General features: G+C 41.5%; 2 protein-coding genes across 5 annotated transcripts; both read right to left on the reverse strand.

The window, feature by feature from the left end:
* Positions 1-734: 734 nt before the first annotated feature.
* Positions 735-11,411, reverse strand: LOC139407350 (BTB/POZ domain-containing protein 9-like). Of its 4 annotated transcripts, none has more exons than XM_071151059.1 (11): positions 11,225-11,411; positions 10,024-10,242; positions 9,468-9,831; positions 8,995-9,262; positions 7,393-7,612; positions 5,650-5,769; positions 5,450-5,559; positions 3,056-3,245; positions 2,816-2,923; positions 2,641-2,719; positions 735-2,537 (listed from the first exon to the last, which is right to left on the reverse strand). In XM_071151059.1, the coding sequence occupies exons 2-11, from the start codon at positions 10,209-10,211 to the stop codon at positions 2,355-2,357; spliced, it is 1,830 nt and encodes a 609-aa protein (XP_071007160.1). In that variant the 5' UTR covers positions 10,212-10,242; positions 11,225-11,411; the 3' UTR covers positions 735-2,354. The 4 variants fall into 4 exon arrangements, with proteins under 4 accessions (XP_071007160.1, XP_071007161.1, XP_071007164.1 ...); XM_071151060.1 differs by having other exon boundaries at positions 11,370-11,407; XM_071151063.1 differs by lacking the exon at positions 11,225-11,411 and adding an exon at positions 10,746-11,187.
* Positions 11,412-11,531: 120 nt separating this feature from the next.
* LOC139407351 (lactoylglutathione lyase-like) lies at positions 11,532-23,426 on the reverse strand. Its single transcript, XM_071151064.1, has 6 exons — positions 23,296-23,426; positions 21,630-21,712; positions 21,243-21,383; positions 13,554-13,621; positions 13,342-13,431; positions 11,532-13,158 (listed from the first exon to the last, which is right to left on the reverse strand). Exons 1-6 carry the CDS (start codon positions 23,362-23,364, stop codon positions 13,067-13,069), a joined length of 543 nt encoding a protein of 180 aa, XP_071007165.1. The 5' UTR covers positions 23,365-23,426; the 3' UTR covers positions 11,532-13,066.
* Positions 23,427-25,689: the final 2,263 nt, after the last annotated feature.

The following is a 25,689-nucleotide window of genomic DNA, read 5'->3' on the forward strand; positions in this document are numbered from 1 at the left end:
CCCCTTGGTCTGTTTGGGACAACCCAAAACATCGATCAGCTTTGAAGCAGGAGGATCACAAAATCAATTCCACGTCAGAGTAGTAATTACACAACACATATTATTCGAAGTATATAAAAAATATATTGTGAAAGTTGTAAATGCAGTGCTTGAAATGCATTCTTCAGAGAAAGTGTTGGAATCTATTCCCCCCAATGACGTGTGTGTGTATATATAAATACGGGATGGGAAACTAGTCCTCTGGGCCTGATTGGCGACAAACTTTTACTCCCAGGTAACACCGGACTCCAATAATCAACTAATCATGGTCTTCAGTTTAGAACATACTTAGTTTAATCAGGTGTGTTAGCAATAAGGCTGGAGAAAATGTGTGACACCAATCAAGCCCCAGAGAACTGGAATTTCCCATCCCTGATATAAATAATTGATTCCCTCCCAGTTGTAGTCTAACTCAGTGGTTGTCAAACCTCTCCTTGGGGATCCCAGCCTTTCCATACGTTAGATCTATTCCACAGCTAGCACAACTGATTCAATTTGCCACCTAATCATCATGCTCTTGACTAGGCCAATCAGATAAGCTAGTTCAGGTCTGCAACTAAATTGTGAAACCTCTTGGGGTCCCTGAGGAGAGGTTTGAGAAACACTGGTCTAACTCCTCCCTTAAGAGAATTGGACAGCTTTCTGATTATATTAGTGTCGTGTAAAACATGTCAAAAAACAAAGACATACATGAGTCACGATGACAAGTTTAATACAGCATTGTTTAAAAGCTTGATTGCCTGCTGGTAGGGTGTCATGAGGATGGATGTCCAAGGCTGCATTCAACACCTGTATTAATCAGCAATGTTAAAAACATTTGGTCTTTCAAGTTTGAGGGTTGCTAACGCTAAGTACTGCAAAATAAGTCGTAGGACATAATGCCGTTTCCATACATTTTTTCCATACGCAATATTTGAAAAAAAACTTTCTTGGTGCCCACTAGAGTAGTGCAAACTTTTTTTACTTTACAAATCAATCACCATTATTTGAACAGTGAAACATTGAGACCTTTCTGCTGAATCTCTATCAACATCTACAAAAGACACCTATTTTGAAAAGAAATACCACTGTATGGTAATGGCAGTGATATAGAATAACACACAAGCAACCGACAGTAATGACGTTATTATACTAAGAAAATACAACAAAATGCAATCAAAACTATTCAGGAACGAGAATGGAAAATATAGATATGAGAAAGGTAATCTGCTTTCTACTAACAGTAATTTACTTTAAGTCAATGTTCATCCCTTGTGCAATAGCAGCAATGTGAAAATATCATAAAGATTGGTCAAATCTACATGAAAGCTACCAAAATAGCAAAGGAGATGGAAGAGGAAAGAGCCATATTAAGAGCCAGGAAACTAAAGAGGGAACATGTGGGGGAGGATAGGAAGCATAGCATTGATAAATCGTTGAGCCAAAATAAAACTACACAAACAAAATCATTGACAAGTGAGAGGTAAGCACAAGCAGCAATTGAAATGTTAATCAAAAGGTCAGGATAATAAAATGATAAAAACAAATCCATTCATGGAAATAGCTATTACCCGCACTGTACAGTTTTCCTGTGTTAGTAGACCTAGACAACTTTCTTACAGTAAATATGGGGATCAATAAAGTGACAAATATAGTTAGACTCTGCAAATAAACCATAAATATTGCTTAGGAATATACCAAACAATTTGAACCAAGACATTGAAGTGCTGCTCAGCCATACTACTGTAAGCCAAGACAGTAATAGTCTTTTAGCCCAAGGGGGGTGAAGCAAATTAATTCGGCAAATAAAAACCGTAGGTAAACATGATAATTCTAGTTAACCAACAAGTGCAAATAAACTACTTAAAAAGCATAGAAATTATGACAAATCTAAAAACTTGTTCCAATTGTGATTGTTCATTTTTTTAAATGAGAAGAAAAACATTAATGTGATATTATTGCCAACATCACTGCTGTATTCCATTGGTTAATCTTTGGACAAGCAGTACTGCTTACACCTCCACTGTCTGGATAGCACCTGGCCCATAGGCTTTGAAAGGTTCTAATTGAGTTCCCTTAAACTGGCTGCAAATTTTAGCCAATATCTTCATGGAAAATGCATGGACAAATTTACTCCATAGCCTTTTTTCCCCAACATTGCCTATAATTTCAGACAGGGAGGACTGTATGAGCGCCCTAAAAACATGTTCATCATTGCAATAGAAGCCAATCTTTTATCAAAATGGATAGTATGCTTAGCAGCATTTTAGCAGTGCATCCTGTGTGATAGATAAAGGTTGTGCAAAATGGTGGCCTTGAGGGTTTCTCCTTTTCTCTCAGAGGTGGGGTTGTGAGGAGGTGGAGGATGAGGAGGGCAGGGAGGGGAGCAGGCTGTGGGTACGGGAGGGCCGAACAGGTCTGGGGTTCTGGGATGTGGAACTGGACTCCTGCCCAGGACTGCCCTCTTTCACCTCCGCGTCAGACTGGGCCGGACACTCAAAGTGGACACAATGGAACACCTGAAAAACAAAGCCAAACAGAGAATGAGGCTATAAACACAAAGGGTATAAACACAAAAATGACAGCAGATAAAAAAAAATGGCATATTCGCAATCCTCTCACCTCGTTTGCGGAGTTGTGAGTTCCTACGATGCGGATAAAAGAGGCAGGCTGCTTGTCGAATTTGAGTGTCTGCCACGACCTATTGGAAGAAAAACAAGACTTAAAAGATCTCAAATGGACAGATTTGTACAAAGATTATCTGAAGAGTATGGGAAAGGGAGACTGGGAGTCTTACCGACATGGCACCTTGGTGCGGTCCACCACCTTTGTCCACTCCTGCTGATTGGTGGAGACCTCAATGTAGTAACTGTAGGATCGCTCATCACAGTCCCACAGCAGTAGTCTGTCCAGATGGAAGAAAACAAAACAAAAAATGTATCAACTGTGCAGACAGATACAAAAACTCAGCAACAGTTAAAGCGCACACACAAATAAAAACACGTGTACGTACACACACACACACACACACACCTACCTTAAGGAGCCTATAGAGTAAGGCTGAGCCAGTTGGATGACGATGGCCCCAGAGCCCAGCTGGTGACAGGTGTAGCCAGAGTCCCAGTCGTAGTTGCGGGTGTCCCCGTTGAGCAGGGCGTTTCTGCTCCGACTCACCCCCTCGATGACACTGGAACAGGCCGCGATGGTAGCCACATTCTCATTGGGGACTGCAGACATGAAAGTGATGGGAGAGAAAGAGAGAATTGGGCGAGAGGAGTTTTTAAATATTTATTAGCAAATTAAATATGTATAAATGTAGTCTAAAATGTTGATCAATGTATTTTCTAAATCATATACAGTGCATTCATTCAGTATTCAGACCCCCTGACTTTCACACTTGGTTACGTTATTCTTATTCTAAAATGGATTCATTAGTCCCCCCCCCCAGTCTACACACAATACCCTGTAATGACAAAGCAAAAACAAATTTAGAAATTTCAGCAAATGTATTTATTTTTTTAAATAAAAAAAATGAATATTCAGACACTTTACTCAGTACTTTGTTGAAGCACCTCCGGCAGAGACTCCCGCCGCGAGTCTTCTTGGGTATGACGCAACAAGCTTTGCACACCTGTATTTGGGGAGTTTCTCCCATTCTTCTCTGCAAATCCTCTTACATGCTGACCAGACCGGACACGTCGCGTGCGCGAGCATCGCAAAATAAATGTAGAAATCCATGTTATTCAATTATTGTGTGCGCCAACGAGCTTCTGCGATGCCAAGGGCTAAAATAGAACTCCTTTCTATTTCTGACGCAGATCACGCATAAAGTCCTGCCTCTCCCATCTCCTCATTGGTTTATAGAAGCAGGTACCCACGTGCCATCTCCTCATTGGTTATACCCACGTGGGTGATTGAAAGACAAACTGTTTTCCCGGTCGTCGTGGTAATACTATGAAAGTTTAGATGCCGATCACCATATAAGTTCAAAGATGAAAAAGCCTGGAAGGAGGAGAGATGACTGGAAACGATTCGGTTGGCCGTTTTATGTGTGGATTAATTGTCGGAGGAGAGGTCCTTGTGCATTTCAGGTAAAATAACAACTCAATGTTTATATCCCAGGACAAATTAGCTAGCAACAGCAAGCTAGCTAAATAGGACAAATGAACCTTAGCTAGCAAGTGCAAACTAGCTAGCTAAATATCCATACATGTTTAATGCTTTTCGACCTGGCCCCAAATGAATGTCATTGGTTCAGAGTTTGTTTTGATATTTTAACCTGTGTGTCGATCGCGTTTGGTGTAGGGGGATAAAACAAATTTATGCACGATAGCGCACGATGGCGCAGGCGCGCAGCCGGTTTGGGTTCCGTGTTAGGCTCTGTCCCCAAAGCCACTCCTGCGTTGTCTTGGCTGTGTACTTAGGGTTGTTGTCCTGTTGGAAGGTGAACCTTCGCCCCAGTCTGACATCCTGAGCAGGTTTCCATAAAGGATCTTGCTCTACTTTGCTCCATTCATCTTTGCCTCAATCCTAACTAGTCTTCCAGTCAATGTCGCTGAAAAACATCCCCACAGCATGATGCTGCCACCACCATGCTTCACCGTAGTGATGGTGCCAGGTTTGTGCGGTCTTGTGCCTTTCACTGAGGAGTGGCTTCCATCTGGCCACTCTACCATAGAGGCCAGATTGGTGGAGTGCTGCAGAGATGGTTATCCTTCTGGAAGGTTATACCATCTCCACAGAGAAACTCTCGAGCTCTGTCAGAGTGACCATCGGGTTCTTGGTCACCTCCCGGACCAAGGCCCTTCTCCCCTGACTGCTCAGTTTGGCCGGACGGCCAGCTCTAGGAAGAGTCTTAGTGGTTCCAAACTTTTTCCATTTAAGAATGATGGAGGCCACTGTGTCCTTGGGGACCTTCAATGCTGCAGAAATGTTTTGGTACACTTCCCCAGATCTATACCTTGACAATCCTGTCTTGGAGCTCTACGGACAATTCCTTCGACCTCATGGCTTGGTTGTTGTTCTGACATGCACTGTCAACTGTGGGACCTTATACATACAGGTGTGTGCCTTTCCAAATCATGTTTAATCAATTGAATTTGCCACAGGTGGACTCCAATCAAGTTGAAGAAACATCTCAAGGATGATCAATGGAAACAAGATGCACCTGAGCTCAATCTCGAGTCTTATAGCAAAGGGTCTGAATCCTTAAGTAAGGGATCTGTTTTTTATTTCTAAATTTACAAAAAAAATACTTTTATTGCTTTGTCATTATGGGGTATTGTGTGTAGATTGCTTGAGGATTTTTATTTATTTAATCAATTTTAGAATAAGCCTGTAACGTAACAAAATGTACAAAAAGTCAAGGGGTCTGAATACTTTCTGAAGGCACTGTATAACACTGGTATACTGGGTGATATTCTTGCCTTACCGAGAAGACCTTTTTCCAGAGTGAATGAGCGGTGTGTGAACATACACTCCAAACTCACTAGATGGAAGACCTTGTTGACAGTGTTATGCGTCCCTACAATGCGCACGTACCTGGGACACAAGGACACAATCACGCCTATGTTGTGGAACCAAAAGTCAAAATTGGTGCCAACCATAAGAAAACCATAGGTAAAGATTTACCTGGCCACACGTGGTGTAAAGAAGAGGTTCTGCCAAGAGCGACACAGATACTTGGAATGGTCTACAACACGCATCCAATCCAGCTCATCCATGGACACTTCAATATAGTAAGAATAAGACCTGCTCAAATACAGAGAGAGGGTGATGGGCCATACATATCGCAGTGACCAAAGGGCAATTCCACAGTAACAAAGTGATACTAGGACTCAGATTTTTCACCAAACAGTGCAGATGCAAAGTTTGGTAACAGAATAACGGCACAAAAAGTACAAACCATCATTCCGTTACCAAACTTTGCATCTGCACTGTTCTTCAAGTCGATGTGTTTTTGTAAAATCTTCTGTGGAGATTATTAAAAGTAGTCATTATGCAAAGTATTGTATGATTTGTTAAACTTCGCAATCATTGGTTTTTGTTTATATTTTACATTTTAGTTATTTAGCAGATGCTCTTTTCCATTTCATACTTTTTCTGTTTGACATCACTCTGTTAACGTGGAATTGCCCCAAAGCAATGTTGAAGAGTATCTCTATCTTTATGACAGTAATGTGATATCTCTCTCTCTCACACACACACGCACAGAATACAAAAGAGACACATGCACACACGCAATTCAAACGCAAACAGAATGCACACACTCCCACTGACAAATAAAACTATTAGTTGCTGACTACTAGAACAGGACCAGCAGAGACTGAGACCCACTGAGGATGCCGCGGTAGTTGAGGTCCATGTCGCGGCTCTCTGAGCCTAGTGGCCTGTTCTCCTGGTCCTGCTACAGCCTGGTGGTCTACCGTTCATCACTCTGTTAACGTGGAATTGCCCCAAAGCAATGTTGAAGAGTATCTCTATGAGAGGTCGACCGATTAATCGGAATGGCCGATTAATTAGGGCCGATTTCAAGTTTACATAAACGGAAATCTGTATTTTTGGGCGCCAATTTGCAGATTATTATTTTTTACTTATTTATACTTATTTTCCACCATAATTTGCAAATAAATTAATAAAAAATCCTACAATGTGATTTTCTGGATTTTTTTTCTCATTTTGTCTGTCATAGTTAAAGTGTACCTATGATGAAAATTACAGGCCTCTCTCATCTTTAAGTGGGAGAACTTGCACAATTGGTGGCTGACTAAATACTTTTTTTGCCCCACTGTATGTTCTCATGTTCTGAGCAAGGAACTGAAACGTTAGCTTTCTTACAAAGCACATATTGCACTTTTACTTTCTTCTCCAACACTTTGTTTTTGCATTATTTATACCAAATTGAACATGTTTCATTATTTACATGAGGCTAAATTGATTTTATTGATGTATTATATTAAGTTAAAATAAGTGTTCATTCAGTATTGTTGTAATTGTCATTATTACAAATACTAAAAAATAATAATAATAATAATAAAAAATTGGCCGATTAATAGGTATCGGCTTTTTTGGTCCTCCAATTATCGGTATCGGCGTTGAAAAATCATAATCGGTCAACCTCTAATCTCTATCTTTATGACAGTAATGTGATATGAACATTACTTCAATATATAAAACACTATGAAAACATTGCTCATCAGTTGAACGAAACCTTCAGAGAGAAAGGAATGTGCGTGATTGATTACAAGGCAGTAAAACTGATCAAAATCACTGATCTGTAAATCACCTTGCATCCCAAATAACTTCCTTCATAAAGATAAGCGATTGTGCTTTGCTCAAACGGATCCCCTAAAACACACGGGATGTCTCTCTCACCGGCTGTCTCTGTCCCAGAGCAGGATGCGGATATGATTGAGGATGTAGGCCTGGCCCAGCTTAATCTGGAGGCCAGCGCAGCCGTCCTCCTCTATGGGGTGTCTTGAAAAGCCGTGGTCCAAGTCGTAGTTCTGGGTGTCTCCGTCCAGCAGCGCTGACTTCAGCTCTCCCTTCACCACCTGGGCCCCGTACTTCATAGTGGCAATATTCTCTTCTGGGACTGTAACACAAAAGGCATCACATTGAATACATACAGTTGAAGTCAGAAGTTTACATACACCTTAGCCAAATACATTTAAACTCAGTTTTTCACAATTCCTGAAAGAGCTGGTGTAACTGAGTTGTAGGCCTCCTTGCTTGCGCACGCTTTTTCAGTTCTGCCCACAAATTCTCTATTGGATTGAGGTCAGGGCTTGATGAAAGTCAATACCTTGACTTTGTCATCCTTAAGTCATTTTACCACAACTTTGGAAGTATGCTTGGGGTCATTGTCCATTTGGAAGACCCATTTGTGACCAAACCTTAACTTCCTGACTGATTTCTTGAGACTTTGCTTCAATATATCCACATAATTTTCCACCCTCATGATGCCATCTATTTTGTGAAGTGCACCAGTCCCTCCTGCAGCAAAGCCCCCCAACAACATGATGCTGCCACCCCTGTGCTTCACGGTTGGGATGGTGTTCTTCGGCTTACAAGCCTCCCCCTTTTTCCTCCAAACATAACGATGGTCATTATGGCCAAACAGTTCTATTTTTGTTTCATCAGACCAGAGAACATTTCTTCAAAAAGTACGATCTTTGTCCCCATGTGCAGTTGAAAACCGTAGTCTGGCATTTTATGGCGGTTATGGAGCAGTGGCTTCTTCCTTGCTGAGTGGCCTTTCAGGTTATGGCGATATAGGACTCATTTTACTGTGGATAAAAATACTTTTGTACCTGTTTCCTCCAGCATCTTCACACGGTCCTTTGCTCTTGTTCTGGGATTGATTTGCACTTTTCGCACCAAAGTACATTCATCTCTAGGAGATAGAACGAGTCTCCTTCCTGAGCGGTATGACGGCTGCGTGGTCCCATGGTGTTTATACTTGCGTACTATTGTTTGTACAGATGAACGTGGTACCGTCAGGCGTTTGGAAATTGCTCCCAAGGATGAACCAGACTTGTGGAGGTTTATTTTTCTGAGGTTTTGGCTGATTTCCCCATGATGTCAAGCAAAGAGGCACTGAGTTTGAAGGTAGGCCTTGAAATGCATCCACAGGTTCCCCCCCAATTGACTCAAATTATGTCAATTAGCCTATCAGAAAAGTCATTACATAATTTTCTGGAATTTTCGAAGCTGTTTAAAAGGTAGTCAACTTACTGCATGTAAACTTCTGACCCACTCGAATTTTGATACAGTGAATTATAAATTAACCGACTTGCAAAAACTATAGTTTGTTAACAAGAAATTTGTGGAGTGGTTGAAAAACTAGTTTTAATGACTCCAACCTAAGTCTATTTAAACTTCCGACTTCAACTGTGTCTCTCTCACACACACACACACACACAAAACTATTAGTTGCTGACTACTAGAACAGGACCAGCAGAGACTGAGACCCACTGAGGATTCCGCGGTAGTTGAGGTCCATGTCGCGGCTCTCTGAGCGCGTCTTGATGGCGTCCAGCAGGTCGTCTGGGCTGAGAAGTCCCGAGGGACGCACCACGTTTAGCATCTCCATCAGACTCATGAGCGGCAGCCGCACGGCCGACATCACTTCCTGCGTGGTGCTACCCTCGCCGTTCTGCCGGCACCAGCGACACAGCGCCTGGAAGATCTCCTTCTCGCTCGCTGCAAACGAGTCCCTCCGTACCACAGTCAGCAGAGCAGTCTGCACAGAGAGGATAGAAGCAGATTCAGTTAAGACTACTTCTTTTGATTCAGTCATCTGGGTTTTGTTCATTGGGGCACACACAATGAAAATCGTTTGAAAACATTTTGCAACTGATTTTTTATAGCAAGTCCAGGTAGTCCCCTTCCTGTTTCGATCCATGTTCTTCTATTAGATTTTAATGAACGTGAACCTTCCTACTCACCTTGGACAGCGTGAGGAAGCTGTCCGAGGCCAGGACCTCCGGGGCATGCCGATCCATGTAGGCGCAGCATGCTTCACTGAGCACACCCAGACAGTACAGGCTGGCCACATCAAACACCAAACACACGTTGTGCGTGTGCAGGATGGTGCGCAGGAACTCAGAGGTGGAGTCCTCTAGTGGCTGGAGGCCGTAGCGGTGGGCCAGACCCAGGAAGTCCAGCAGCACCTCCTCGCGGGCTGAGCTGAGGCTAGCCCGGCCCGTGTAAAGGTAGTGGAGGAGCATGGAGAAAGCCTCGGCTCGGGTCTCCTCCAGTGTCACCTCCGCCTGCGGCTGGGACTCCTTCATCCCTCCATACAGCAGAGCTCTGGGGAAAAGGTTGTTAGACATTTCATACACTGTTACCTAGTCTTCATTGTACACTATTACCTAAAATAACTTTAAGGTTATATTTAATCGCCAACTGTCCGACAGAGCCAGTCATCTGACATTTCATGGGAAGCCAAAGACCTCATGCATTGCAAAGAAGAACAAGAAAAAAGCATTCAAACAGGTGTACCTGAAGTAGTGACATCGTGCTGCTAAAATGACCCTATGGGCGGGGAAGCGTTTCTCCTCAACAACGAAGGTGACATCACTGTACTCTTCACCTGGAACCAAGGCGCCCAGCTGCTCTGACAGCAGGTGGATGTGGTCAATCTCTGACACAGAGGCCAGTGGAAGCAAAGGATGGCTGTTGTTACTCATTGTGATTTGACTGGAGGTGTCTCACTAACATCTGACACAAGAAGAGAAGAAAACATAGTTTGACAACCTGGAGTGTATTCATTATGCTTCTGTTGCAAAACATTTTGCAACAGAAACAGTTTACTCCAAAATTTGGAAACCGCAAACAATAGTTTCTATTTGTCAAATTCAAACCCTCCCATAGAGAATGAGGCCTCAGGTGACCAAGACAGTTTTAGCACGGGCAGCACCATTGAGGACTTTCACCATGTTTAAGTAGTCAACTAGTGGCCTGTGATTTTCTATGGGTTAAGGAAGGATCACATGATTCCACCGGGTCATCAGCCAATTGAATCATACTTGTGAGCATTCCATAACTGCAGGTGGCTAAACTTGGACATAACTTGCTGTGTAACGTTATCTACTGTGTAATGCAACAATGATATTGTCCATTTAATAAGTAGTTAGATAATTAAGCAATAAGGTATATGGCCTATATGCTACGGCTAAGGGCTGTTCTTACCCACGACGCACCTCCCTGGATACAGCCCTTACCGTTGGACATTGGCCATATTTCCACCACAAACCCCCGAGGATGCTTTATAGCTATTAATAAACTGGTTACCAACGTAATTATACCAGTAAGTAGTATTTTTTTTCTGTTCATAGGTACCCATTGGGGCGGCAGGTTAGAGCGTTGGACTAGTAACCGAAAGATTGCATGATCGAATCACCGAGCTGACAAGGTAAACATCCGTCGTTCTGCCCCTGAACAAGGTAGTTAACCTGCTGTTCCTAGGCAGTCATTGAAAATAATAATTTGTTCACAACTGACTTGCCTAGTTAAATAAATTGTATAAGGTCTGATTTACTACGGCTTTCAGCCAATACGCATTCAGGGCTAGAACCACATGGTTTATAACCATACATAGATTACACTAATAATCTAGCGAATCAATCAAAACCGTGAGATAGCTGTATGACGCAGTCAAAGACACAAACGCTTGGGTTTCACTTTCACCTGTGTGACATACCAGCACAATAAGCGTAGCTAGCTATCCCCTTTCGTCCTCCCTTCCACGATAACTATTTCCTGAAGTTATTTTCCCCTTTATTCAATCAAAATCGTGGGAATTAATGGTAAATTAATAATTTGCAATCGGACTGAAAAAAACCCACCATCACAAACACAAATGGATTGGGTCACAACCCGGATGTTGTTTGGGTGGGAAAAACGGTAATGTTCAAAGAAAAAACAGCGCCCCTTGTGTATAGGAATAGGACAAGCCGTGTACATGCAGGTGGTGAATCTGACACTTGCAAAAATGATCAACAATTTTCAAATGTATTTTAATCCAACAATACAATAGTTTTAAAACTGTACCACGAGAACAAATTCCTGCAATTCTATACAAGAACAGCAGTGCGGCTTGGCAGGGTCATGTTTTAGAGGACGCATGGCTCTCGACCAGCGATGGGACAAAACTGTAACTACCAATTGGGTATCACGAAATTAGGGAGAAAAAGGGGTTAAAAGTACAACAATAAATATTTATACACTACTGTTCAAAAGTTATGGGTCACTTAGAAATGTCCTTGTTTTTGAAAGAAAAGCACATTATTTGTCCATTAAAATAACATCAAATTGATCAGAAATACAGTGTAGACATTGTTAATGTTGTAAATGACTATTGTCGCTGGAAACAGCAGATTTTTTTTATGGAATATCTACATAGGCGTACAGAGGCCCATTATCAGCAACCATCACTCCTGTGTTCCAATGGCACGTTGTGTTAGCCAATCCAAGTTTCTCATTTTAAAAGGCGAATTGATCATTAGAAAACCCTTTTTGCAATTATGTTAGCACCGTTAGTCTAGTTGAGTATCTGGAGCATCAGCATTTGTGGGTTCGATTACAGGCTCAAAATGGCCAGAAACAAATAACTTTCTTCTGAAACTTGTCAGTCTATTCTTGAAGGCTATTCCATAATTTTGCACGCCCAATTTTTCAGTTTTTGATTTGTTAAAAAAGTTTGAAATATCCAATAAATGTCGTTCCACTTCATGATTGTGTCCCACATGTTGTTGATTCTTCACAAAAAAATACAGTTTTATATCTTTATGTTTGAAGCCTGAAATGTGGCAAAAGGTCGCAAAGTTCAAGGGGGCCGAATACTTTCGCAAGGCACTGTATATATATATATATATATGACCTACTGACGCTATGGTTACTTCTTTTAGCAGCTATGGTTGTCTTCCAGCCTTATTTTCCACAGTCACTCATATTTTACTGAGGAAATGGTGCTGACGAGACAACCTTGGTTATCTGTTTGTGTAAATCCAAGGGGATTACTGCTCCAAATTCCAAATAGGCTGAGTGGTCTCGTTGGCTAAACCTTTACAATTTCAATAGAAAGACAGAGGAATTGAAAATACGAGGATGATCCACATCTGTTTATTGCAAATATGTTGACCAGGCTGGGATAATATCAATCTCAGTCAGACCACATTAGGAGCAGTGATTTACCCTGGTCATCTTCATTGTCAGTTTGTCCTATCCAAACATCTCAAATCAAATGTTATTGGTCACATACACATTTTTACCAGATGTTATTGCGGGTGTTGCGAAATGCTTGTGTTCTTTGCTCCAACAGTGTTGTCTCTTTTTTATATTACGGCTATCCCATCTTTTGTCTCGAGTGTCCATAGTACTGCGGGAACCTGCATATGATCCCAATCGTAAGCAAAAACTACATCTTCACTTCTTAATTTCCTCACATAACCCCCTTTGTTACCTTATTCAGTTTCCCTCTTATTTTTATATCACCTCCTTTTTTCCGAACCCAGTCAGTTTGTGCTGGCCCAGTTTTGCCTCCCTATGATGTTAAGGAGAACATGTTGTTTGGGCTCAAAATCTCAATCCAGTATCCATCAGGATCCTGTATGAAGGCCACTCCCTTCATTTTACCTGTGTGGAAAAATACAATGGAATGTTACATTTACAAATTGAGAAAATACAAATGAAACAGCCTGATAAAGATGACTAGTCAACTGTAATATACTCTATACACACATTTGTTTTTCTCAGAGACCCTAAACATAAACACAAAATAATGTGAGAGAGGGAAAAGAAGAGGGGAAAAAAATATACCATCATCCGGTTTCTTAACAAATGTTACTCCTTGTTCTTCAAATACTTTGCAGGCTGCATAAACATCAGGTACAGCAATGCCGATGTGCCCTGCATAATAGAGAAAGTGGAGTGGGACAATTTAAATAATGTGGAATTGTCTCATGGTTGAAAAACACAATGGCTGTACCACATTCAAATGTTGAATTAAAAAGATCATATCGTTTTCTCACCAAAACCCCTCGGTTCAGAGTTTCCGTTGTGAAGAGATAATTTTTCATCTGACTCAGAGCCCCAGTTGCTTATAGAGAACAGAGAAAAGAGAAGTGAGAAAAGTCAAGTGAGAAATACAGTATATCATCTTCACCATCATGGTATTGTGACAGGGTAGGAACCATAGTTTCGGTCCATGTTTCCGAGGAGAAAGTAATTAGTGAAGAACATTAAACAGGTATAGAGAGAAATATTGATGGCGTCTTTTCTAGACACCAACTCTGCCATGGTTCTTTGGATAAAGCCTATGAGGAAAATTAATGGAATTTTGGAAGGTTTTTGGATAAATGCCGAAAATAAGGTCCGTGGAGATCTTATACGTTATGTTCTATGAGATTATCTTCATCAGCTAATGTCATTTTTTTGTGAATTTCGAAAAATGTATGTAATACAAAAAAACATGAATCACATGAAGCACCCCTTCTTAAACCTGCTCAGATGAGAGCGTTGTCAAAAATGTTCTATTATAAGATAGTCGAGTGACCGCTCTAACAATGGAAATACATGTCCAAAAAGATAGATAGCAGGCTGGAGGAGGCGAGATGGGATGGGACCATTCTAGCCAGGGCCACCATTCACTCCAGCAGGTAGTCTAGTGGTTAGAGCGTTGGGTCAGTAACCGAAACGTTGCTGGATCAAATCCCTGAGCTGACAAGGTAAAAAATCTGTTGTCCTGCCACTGAACAAGGCAGTTAACCCACTGTTCCCGGTAGGCCAGCATTGTATATAAAAATTTGTTCTTAACTGACTTGCCTGGTTAAATAAAAACATTACAAATATTTGTATGAACAACATGTACAACTCCGATATAAAGTAGTATTGTTGCCGAAATGCCACATGCGTCCACTTATATCAGTACATTCGTAACAACCTATCCATCACGAAACTTGTCTTTTGATCAAATAAGCCTCAGGTAGCAAATTAGCAATTACATTTTTTGTTTCCCAAATTGGTCGTCATACAACAATTCCTCACTTTGTGGTCTTACTTTCATTGTCAAATTTTTGGGAGGAGTAAACACTCTCGCTTTGCTTCTCCCCTCTGGCTTTGCCCTGAATGTCCAGTGTAGAGTCTGTGCAAGTCTTTGTGAGCACAACCATTATATGAAACATGCAGCCTTGAGAAATGTTTGGGCTATGGTGTAATAAGGTTTGTTTGTTTCCCTATATCAGTTTTTATTAATTTATATACATTTGATCAGGTTTGCCAATGCAGTAATGTCTTTTGTAATGTCTTTTGTTTTCAGTTGTTCAGTATTCCATGTGTTTTGGCCCTTTTTATGTGACCTCTGTCAAGTCTCTGAAAGCACTGTTGTAGGCCTACTTCAACACGTGTCATGGCTATCTGTTAGTGATGGGTCGTTCGCGAACGAGCTGGCTCTTGAAGGTGATCGTTGGGAGCCGGCTCGCATATCAGAAGAGCCGAATCTATTTCTAAAAATAAAATAAAAATTAAGATATGAATAATCAAAAGATTTAAATGAATAGAATGAACTAATTCAAAGAACAAAAATATATATAAAATAGGTCTAAATGCTGAAGTGCACACACATTTGTTTTGACTGTCTGCTCAGACTAACAGCCTCACCTGTTGTTCCTGTCAATCAGACATGCAGTGTCAACCAATGAACCAAAGATGCGTGAGGGAGGGCCGAGCCAACTCACTCACAGTCACACACTTAGCAGCCGAGGAAGGGCAGCTGTGAAAACAACAGCTGGAAAATGAGTTGGAAGCATAGTAGCATTTGGATTCATTTTAATAACGTAGACAATGTAGGAGCACAGTGTAGAATTTGCCAAAACAAAATCTCATATAAAGCCGCACAACCTACACCTATCAAGACACAGATGCAGACACAGGAGGCAGATGGTCGGAGTCTTACAATATTTATTCATCCAATAGGGGAAGGCAAGAGAATGGTCGTGGACAGGCAAAAGGGTCAAAACCAGTTCAGAGTCCAAAAGGTACCGAAGGGCAGACAGATTCAAGGTCAGGCCAGGCAGGATGATCAGGCAGGCGGGAAAGGAGTCCAAAAAGCTACTGCAGTTTGCTCCTGGACATCAAGGGTAACCACTTCTTACATGTCGGTTACATGTCACTTCATTGAAGATTTTTCGATGTCTAGCTGTCTTCTGGACTGTTTTGTGTTCAGTGACAGACATACCTCAGAGAACTTGGCAGAGGAACTGTTGAGAGTGGCCAGAGAATGGCAAGTAGATGGAAAAGTGACCTGTTGTGTTAGCGACAATGCAGCTAACATAACCAAAGTCATGAAAATTTTAAAACGGACCCATCATCCATGTCTTGCCCACACAATCAACCTCATTGTAAGAGATGCTCTGAAGGTGATGAAGCCCACTGTAGACAAATTGAAAGCAGCTGTGGAATACTTCCCCTTGAGCACAGTAGGTGTTGAAAAACTAAAGTCTACACAACGCCAGATGGGGATGCCTGAGCTGAGGCCTAAATAAGACAGCACTACAAGGTGGAATTCAACATTTTATATGTTGAAGAGGTTTCTTGAGTCAAAGAATGCCATCATCTCTACCCTGGCCATTGTCAATGCACCTGTTGATGCTCTGACCCAAGAGGAATGGGAGGTGGTGGAGGAGGTGTGCAGAGTCCTGGAAAACTTTGAGCAGGTCACTGTGGAGATCAGTACAGTAAGCAGTTATTACTACATCATTATTTAATCCAGTATTATATATGTATATGAGTAGTAGATGAGAATGTAGTATCAGTAGACAAAACATGAACCTGAACTAATAAGTTACTGTTCTCTTTTTTCAGCTATGTGACAGCCTCAAAAATTAAACTCCCGTGTAAGGGTCTGCAGCGAATCACAGCCAGTCGCCAGAGTGAAGCTAATGTAACCATAGGACATGTGATAGAGTTGATGGGCACCCTATGTTCATCAATGGACAGAAAGTTCCACAGAATGGAATATAATCACGTGCTATCAGAAACTACTGCACTTGACCCCAGGTTTAAGAAGTTAGCCTTCAGTGATGCCAGAGCGATTGATTAGGCTCTTCAAATAATAACCTCAGCAGCAGGGAGGGACAGCCCCAGCAGTCAGCTGGCTCAGGCACCAGAGCAACAGGAAGAAGAGGGATCAGATGGAGAAGAAGCACCAGCAGTAGTGCCACAAACGTCTGCCGTTTGACGAGAGAGCAACTGGGGATGCAGCACAAAGGAATCCCTCAGCAGACGCCACGATGGAGGTCCGATCCTATTTGGAGGAGCCCCTGGTGGAAGAACAAGGCCTCTGTCTACCCACGGCTTACTAAAGTCATGACAGGGAGACTCTGCATAGTGACCATATCCTTCCCTCTGAGAGGGTCTTCTCGAAAACGGGACAAATAATTACTGAGAGAAGAAACCGCATCAGCCCCTTGAAAGTGTGGCAGCTTGCATTTCTGAATTCAAATCTATCATAAAAGCAAAATATGGTCAGCATTGCTGTGTGCTGCTGGTTATAACATGGCAATAAAGAAGAGAGAGAAAAGAGGGACCCGTTTAATGTTTTAAGTGGGATGCTGCAGTTTTGCACATTGTTATTGATTTGTCTTTGATATGGTGCAATATTCTATTATTATGTTGTTCAGATTGTATTTGTTTTGAATTGTTGCATTTATATGCACTTTGTTTCTATACATTAAAAAAGTTATACTTTAAATGCACATGTGTAATATCATCCTTCTTTGTTACATTTATTTCAATTTGTGGGATGCTGCAGTTTTGCAAATTGTATTTCTTTTTCTTTGATATGGTGCAATATTCTATGATGCTGTTTAGATTGTATTCGTTTTGAATGGTTAGATTTATATGCACTTTGTTTATATATTCAAAAGTTATACTTTAAATGCAAATGTTTAATAGCATTATTTTTCATAACAAACCAATGCATTTTTAAGTACATTGTGGTTAAGTTAGAGTATGATTTCATTTAATAATTTAATTAGAATTGTTTTAACACCAATCATAGTCAAACTATTGCAAACTGTTTGACTTGAAAAAATACAAAACATATTTATTTTTAAAGAGCAGTCTGGGAACCAAAAGAGACGGCTCTATTTGGTGAGCTGAGCCGAAAGAGCCGGAATGCCCATCACTACTATCTGTCCGGTAGAAGTAATGTATTTGACAGTAACGTTAATCCTGTTTCAAACAAGCAAACTTCTACACTTTTTCATTTGTTATAACGTAAACTCACTCACTTTTGTACATCGCCTTGGTCCGTACAATTTACCTTATTTTAGCGCCCCAAAAACGTAATACTTCCAGATCAACTGTAATGTCAATACCATTGTAAAGCACAATTTCTCCCCTTTCCAACAGAATCAATTACATGACCCCCACGCTACCCGTTTCTGCATGATTCAAGCAGGCAATGAGCCCCGTCGGGTCTTTTTTTTAAATGACGGGGTGGGGAAGCTAAACTAATGCTTGGTAGTGAGAAGGAGAGATGTTGTGTGGGAAAATAGCTTTTTTTCACTCCATCTGTCCAACGTATCACCTTATCGCCTCTAAAATGTAAATAAAACACTATAAAGAGTTTATATAATGTGTCATTACATACCTATTTGAAGGTTTGTGTCGAATTTGAATCGGGTTTTTAGGACGGTGCTAAAGTGATCTAAGAAGTAAACAGCGGCTTTGAGAATGAGGACCCCCGTCACTGTCCATTTCTTGTTTTTAAAGGATGAGAGAAGTGCTACACCTGGTGGAGAGAGATTGTAAAACAGAAATCGTTGCTTTATGCGTGCTGTACGTTACAACATGACACGTCAAGATGTAACGGAGGGTCAGTTTTTTCAACTTTTCTCCAATACTATAGAGCCATTTCCATGTCGATCAACGCTTGAATAGAAACATAGTTCACACCCCCGATTTTGAAGTCAACACAGTCCCATTAGTTTTCTTTGTAGCCTCGTTTGAATGTTGGGGTTACGCACATTGGTACGGAATGGGGTGAACTTTACGTTAGCTAATTTTCTCCCAACATCGGACACTCTCTAGCGGTTGGAGGTCTAAATCACCTCGAGCTCAACATTTAAATGAACGACACCCTTCTAGCTAACTGACTACCGATTTTTATTGCAATTTATGCAAGTTAGGTTTTGAGAGTTTTCAAAAAGGTAACATTTTGTGGGACACGCTGTATATCGTAAAATCCGAATTCGCGACTGACAACACGTAATTTATTAATATCCAATTTTTTACCTCTGAAATATAGCTGACGGATTTGCTAACGTTGTTGCTAGCTTGGTTGCCAAATGTTGGTAGAACTGCTAAGTAAGCAAAAAGGAAAGACATTTTAAGCTTTAGATAATACATATCACGTAAACAACTGAAAGTTGTCAAGCTTTACCTTATGAAAATCCTCTGGGGCGTTTTGTACCATCTGCAAAAATTAATTTTAAACTTTGAACCATTAACTTTTTTGACACCTATGTTTAATCTTACAACAGCTAACGTTACATAGAGGCAGTATTTAGTCAAGTGTTATAATGTATGCATCAATATTAAACTAACTGGGACAATTTTCATTACAGATAACATCAAATAAAAAACGTGGGTACACTTTCAGTTATTGTGAAAACGTTCATCACCTTTCAATTGCCTTAACTTTGAAATGTAAATGTTTATACATATTCAGATTGAGTTATCTTTCTAAAATGTGTATAGTGTGCCAAGTTATTTAGCTACATGTATTTACCACCACAGCATGGAGAAAGTCAAGAGGAAGCAGTGGTGAGGTGGACATGGTCCATGCAGTGGAGGACTGCGGTGGCAGGGATGTTTATCCGCCAGGCTGCCAAGGTTAGGCATCTGTTGTTTTTAGGAGATTACCACGTGTATGCAAATTTAATCTGCTAGTAACAGTTTTATTCTCTTATCTACCAAGGTGCATGGTGTACCTCGGCAGACCCGGGCGGACAGGCTGAGCGGCAGGGTGACCCATGGTTGTCGCAGTGGACCACCCACATCGCTTGCACCAGAGGATGAAAAGTCTCTGGTGCAGTACTGTATCTACCAAAAAACAAAACAAACATTTTCATTCTGGTTGGATAATTTTCTATTCTATTTACATTTTTGTGACAAGATAGGGATGGAGATCGAGATTTAATTGTTTTGTTTGTTTTCATATAAAATAATTTATTTGTACATGTCAAAAATATATATTTATTCAACCCATCTTCCTTTACTTTCCAAGTGCATCTCTGCAACACAAACTCCAACATTGTTTTAATTGTTTTTCAATGCAAATGACTGAAATGAAAGTTTTATTTTATGTAAATTATTCATACTCATTTATATTTTAATATTAAACTGTTATCTACTTTCTCAAAACATAAGATTCCTCTGTAAAACAAATTATGAGACATTATTTGGTTACAACACTGAATATGTTGGTGAAGAACCATTTTTTAAAGAGTCCACAGGAGGGCGCACCGGGCTACGCCATGAAAAGTTGACAAGTCTTTTTTCTTTTTTTTACAGGAAGGCTAGCCAACTATCTAGTAAACACTTTTGATACGAGGTTGGTGTCTCATTTTTGAACACAATTTTAATGGATATATCTTGTAATTGAACCAAATAGTAAGGTGGCCAATGACTGGGGACCGTATTGCCAATATTACGGAACTTATGTTTTTTGATAAGCCACTTTTTTGATAAGCCACAAAAAGCTGATAGCATGTTTGACATTTCAGTGGAAATACTACTAGTTGATAACCCGTTGGGTAACATTTTTACAACACGAATAATCACAAAACATTGATGGCTTGATCACAAGATATCACTGTTGAAGGTAATATATGCCGATAATACGGGGTGCTAAGCTATCTGCCTTCGACTGTTCCCTATAAATGGGCCTAGAACCTGTGGTTTGATTAGAACAATTATTTATTTGATTTAATCATGTAATAGTAGGCTACTGATTATTTATCAGTATCAACTTGCGAGCTACTCGTTGACAGCACACATACTACTTATAGCTTGCTATCGACCTGTTGGGTACCCCTGGGTTAGATGTTACAGGATCATTTCATCGACCTGTTGGAGACCCCTGGTTAGATGTTACAGGATTATTTTATCGACCTGTTGGAGACCCCTGGTTAGATGTTACAGGATCATCTCATCGACCTGTTGGAGACCCCTGGTTAGATGTTACAGGATCATTTCATCGACCTGTTGGAGATCCCTGGTTAGATGTTACAGGATCATTTCATCGACCTGTTGGAGACCCCTGGTTAGATGTTACAGGATCATTTCATCGACCTGTTGGAGACCCCTGGTTAGATGTTACAGGATCATTTCATCGACCTGTTGGAGACCACTGGGTTAGATGTTACAGGATCATCTCATCGACCTGTTGGAGACCCCTGGTTAGATGTTACAGGATCATTTCATCGACCTGTTGGAGACCCCTGGTTAGATGTTACAGGATCATCTCATCGACCTGTTGGAGACCCCTGGTTAGATGTTACAGGATCATTTCATCGACCTGTTGGAGACCCCTGGTTAGATGTTACCGGATCATTTTCTATTATATACAATTTTTACAGGGCACTTCATAGCTCGACTAGCAGATCTGGAATCTATGTGCTTGTGTGTGCTGAGGTTTTAAGTGGGGTGCCTACTGTGTGAGTTCGATGGTGGCTCGTCGAGAGAAAGTCCATGCTGTCCTCTCCTTTACATCTGTAGGGATCTCCTTCTTTTCCTCATAACCCAGGAAGTAGAGTGTGAAGAGCATTGATGGGAAGTCTATCTTCTGCAGCAACCTGAGGCAAATAGGAATCGCAATTGGGGTGTATTCATTATGCCGATTCTCTTGCAAAACATTTAGCAACAGAAACCATTTACTACAAATGGAAAAGGTTTTGCAATGAAAATGAAACTTTCTTTTAGACAAATTCAGTTAGGTCCTTCCTCGTTCCACTCACAGAGTGAGACATCTTCTAGAGGGGTAAGGTACTAGGCATGAAACCCCATTGTGTGTGTGTGTGAGAGAGTAGTATGGGACTCACGTCATGCCCATGATGCGGGTGTAGAAGTCTAAAGACTTGAGAGGGTCTTTTACCCTCAGCATGGTTTGCTGCATCATGTAGTCCTGGGGAGAGACGGGGAAACACACACAGACGCAGAGAGAGAGAGCGGGGGAGACAGGTGGGGAGAGACAGAGAGAGTGACGGGGAGACAGAGAGAGAGAGCGGGGGAGACAGGTGGGGAGAGACAGAGAGAGTGACGGGGAGACAGAGAGAGAGCGGGGGAGACAGGTGGGGAGAGACAGAGAGAGTGACGGGGAGACAGAGAGAGTGATGGGGAGACAGAGAGAGAGAGCGGGGGGGACAGGTGGGGAGAGAGGGAGAGACAGAGAGAGTGACGGGGAGACAGAGAGAGTGATGGGGAGACAGAGAGAGTGACGGGGAGACAGAGAGAGTGATGGGGAGACAGAGAGAGACAGTGAACGAGAGACAGAGGGGAGAGAGATAAATTGGGGGACAGGTGGAGAGAGAGCGATGGGGAGAGGGGGGAGAGAGAGAGTGTGCGTGTGACGGGGAGAGACAGAGGGGGGAGAGAGAAACGGGGGGACAGGTGGAGAGAGAGAGATGGGGACAGGGGGAGAGAGAGACAGAGAGAGTGATGGGGAGAGACAGAGAGACAGTGAGCGAGAGAGGGGGGGGGGGGGGAGAGAGCGCAACACAATTAGACCCAACCAAATCATGAGAAAACAAAAAGATCTTTGAAATCTTTGACTATGTACAGACTCAGTGAGCATAGCCTTGCTATTGAGAAAGGTCGCCATACGCAGACCTGACTCTCAAGAGAAGACAGGCTATGTGCACACTGCCCACAAAATGAGGTGGAAACTGAGCTGCACTTCCTAACCTCCTGCCCAATGTATATTAGAGACACATATTTCCCTCAGATTACACAGACCTACAAAGGATTCGAAAACAAATCCATACTTGATAAACTCCCATATCTACTGGGTGAAATACCACAGTGTGCCTTCACAGCAACAAGATGTGTGACCTGTTGCCACAAACAAAAGGGCAACCAGTGAAGAACAAACACCATTGTAAATACAACCTATATTTATGTTTATTTATTTTCTATTTCGTACTTTAACTATTTGCACATCATTACAACATTATATATACAGTACATAATATGACATTTGGAATGTGTTTATTCTTTTGGAACTTTTGTAAGTCATGTTTACTGTTCATTTTTTTATTGTTTATTTCGCTTTTGTTTATTATCTATTTCACTTGCTTTGGCAATGCAAACAGACGTTTCCCATGCCAATAAAGCCCTTAAATTGAAATAGAATTGAAATTGAATTAGAGAGAAAGAGAGGTCAATTGCAAAATGTGTTTTGACCCTGGCCTCCTCAGCTATGTTCTCAGTTTACAACTCTAGAAGATAAGTTAGAACTCAAACTAGAGGCAACACATTACTCTGTATAAATAATGGCATTCTAATGTCTGGAGCTACTAGTAAACACTTTTCTTTGCTAAAGGAGCACAGGGCTTGGCTATGTAGCCTACAACTAACATAGCCTGCTCAACAACAGGTTTGCTGATACAGACTGTCAAGCAAGTAAAATAGGCCTACTGTGAATAAGTGATACATTAATGCTAGCTTACATATTCTATTTAATTTGCGCTCCATTCGTGTGACACTCACCTGGGTGATAGGTTCCCCTTCTTTGCATGCTGCGGATGCAGCCTCATCTGTGAGTCCTTTGTCTGTCATTTTGTGTTGAAAGACCCAATTGACAGCAGGGAAATTCACAGGCTGTTTGAGTAGCTTGGGAAAGGCGCTCCTAAAGCCGACTGGCAAGTTGAGACAGTTCACAGCGAAGCATGACACTCCCTAAAGTTGGTAGGTAGGAGGGGTTCACAAACATTTTGAAACGAAAGCACCAGAGTTGTGTAAAACGAATGCGTGTCAAGTAAGTGTGCATTGCAGTGGAGGCTACAACTGGCAGAAAGTCTAATCGGGTTCATACTTTATACAGGGCATTCGGAAAGTATTCAGACCCCTTGACTTTTTCCACATTTTGTTACGTTGCAACCTTATTCTATAATTAATTAAATACAAATGTTTTCCTCGTCAATCCACAAACACCCTGTTTTCGCTTTATTAAAGGGTATTTAGGAATTGTGCAAATATATAAAAAAAAATTATAACATAAATACCTTATTTAAATAAGTATTCAGCCCCTTTGCTATGAGACTCGAAATTGAGCTCAGGTGCATCCTGTTCCATTGATCATCCTTGAGATGTTTCAACAACTTGATTGGAGTCCACCTGTGGTAAATTCAATTGACTGGACATGAATGGAAAGGCACACACCTGTCTATATAAGGTCCCACAGTTGACGGTGCATGTCAGAGCAAAAACCAAGCCATGAGGTCGACGGAAATGTCCATAGAGCTCCGAGACAGGATTGTGTTAGGGTACAGATCTGAGGAAGGGTACTGAAAAATGTCTGCAGCATTGAAGGTCCCCAAGGACACATTGGCTTCTATCATTCTTAAATGGAAGAAGTTTGGAAACACCAAGACTCTTCCTAGAGCTGGCCGCCTGGCCAAACTGAGCAATCAGGGGAGAAGGGCCTTAGTCAGGGAACCTTAGCCAATAACCTGATGGTCACTCTGACAGAGCTCCAGAGTTTCTCTGTGGAGATGGGGAACCTTCCAGAAGGACACCCATCTGCAGCACTCCACCAATCAGGCCTCTACGGTATGGTGGCCAGACGGAAGCCACTCCTCAGTAAAAGGCACATGACAGCCTGCTTGGAGTTTGCCAAAAGGCCCCTAAAGTACTCGCAGACCATGAGAAACAAGATTCTCTGGTCTGATGAAACCAAGATTGAACTGTTTGGCCTGAATGCCAAGCCTCACGCCTGGAGGAAACCTGGCACCATCCCTATGGTGAAGCATGGTGGTCGTAGCATCATGCTGTGCATGTGTTTTTTAGTGACAAGGAATGGGAGACTAATCAAGATCGAGGGAAAGATGAACAGAGCAAAGTACAGAGATCCTTTGTGAAATCCTGCTCCAGAGCGCTCAGGACCTCACACTGGGGCAAAAGTTCACCTTCCAACAGGACAACGACCCTAAGCACACAGCCAAGACAATGCATAAGTGGCTTCGGGACAAGTCTCTGAATGTCTTTGAGTGGCCCAGTCAGAGTCCGGACTTGAACCTGATCTAACATCTCTGGAGAGATCTGGAAAATAGTTGACCAGCGACGCTCCCCATCCAACCTGACAGAGCTTGAGAGGATCTGCAGAGAAGAATGGGAGAAACTCCCCAAATACAGGTGTGCCAAGCTTGCAGCGTCACACCCAAGAAGGCTCAAGGCTGTAATCGCTGCCTAAGGTGCTTCAACAAAGTACTGAGTAAAGGGTCTGAATACTTATATAAATGTGATATTTCCGTTTTCTTATTTAAATTTGCAAACATTCCTAACATTGCCATTATGGGGTCTTGTATGTAGATTAATGAGGGGGGGGGGGGATTATTTAATCAAATTTAGAATAAGGCTGTAACGTAACAAAATGTGAAAAAAGTCAAGGGGTCTGAATTCTTCCCGATTGCACAGTATGTACTGTAAATTCCTGATGTCTAACCTTTTTACTTCTCTTTCTCTCACATACTCTTTCTCTTGCATTATCTCTGTAAATCATTACTGTAGACAGTCAGACAAATTCATGTTCTGGTGCAGACTAGCTTGACTTTTTATGAAAATACAGTCTGCTACAATCTGCAATTTGCTACAGTATTTCACGTTTCTGGGTGCAGTTCTATTAAAAATGGACCAGTGGGACAACAGGTTTATTATCTCATAGCTGACTCAACTGATGAGTTTATCCTTTATGCACAGCAAGGGTGTGGGAATCAGTAACGATGCAAATGTTTTTTTCAAATGAGCAGTTGACTATTTCCCTTGTAATACATGCTCGTTTGTCCCCCAAAGAAAATGGGCCTAACATAATAACACAGAATATAACCTATAATTATTTTAATGCTCAGAGAGAACTGTATTGTGAGACGATTTGGGGAGCTATTT

Source organism: Oncorhynchus clarkii, chromosome 4 (assembly GCF_045791955.1).
Source record: "Oncorhynchus clarkii lewisi isolate Uvic-CL-2024 chromosome 4, UVic_Ocla_1.0, whole genome shotgun sequence".
Lineage (NCBI taxonomy): Eukaryota > Metazoa > Chordata > Actinopteri > Salmoniformes > Salmonidae > Oncorhynchus > Oncorhynchus clarkii.

Coding starts and splice junctions, on each gene's coding strand:
- LOC139407350 (XM_071151059.1), bottom strand. CDS start 10,211: ATGAGTAACAACAGCCATCCTTTGCTTCCACTGGCCTCTGTGTCAGAG. Junction 9,263..9,467: donor GCTTCCTCACGCTGTCCAAG/GTGAGTAGGAAG, acceptor CTCTCTGTGCAG/ACTGCTCTGCTGACTGTGGT. Junction 2,924..3,055: donor TACTCTATAGGCTCCTTAAG/GTAGGTGTGTGT, acceptor CCATCTGGACAG/ACTACTGCTGTGGGACTGTG.
- LOC139407351 (XM_071151064.1), bottom strand. CDS start 23,364: ATGACAGACAAAGGACTCACAGATGAGGCTGCATCCGCAGCATGCAAA. Junction 21,384..21,629: donor ACCCGCATCATGGGCATGAC/GTGAGTCCCATA, acceptor TATTTGCCTCAG/GTTGCTGCAGAAGATAGACT. Junction 13,432..13,553: donor CTCTGAACCGAGGGGTTTTG/GTGAGAAAACGA, acceptor TCTATTATGCAG/GGCACATCGGCATTGCTGTA.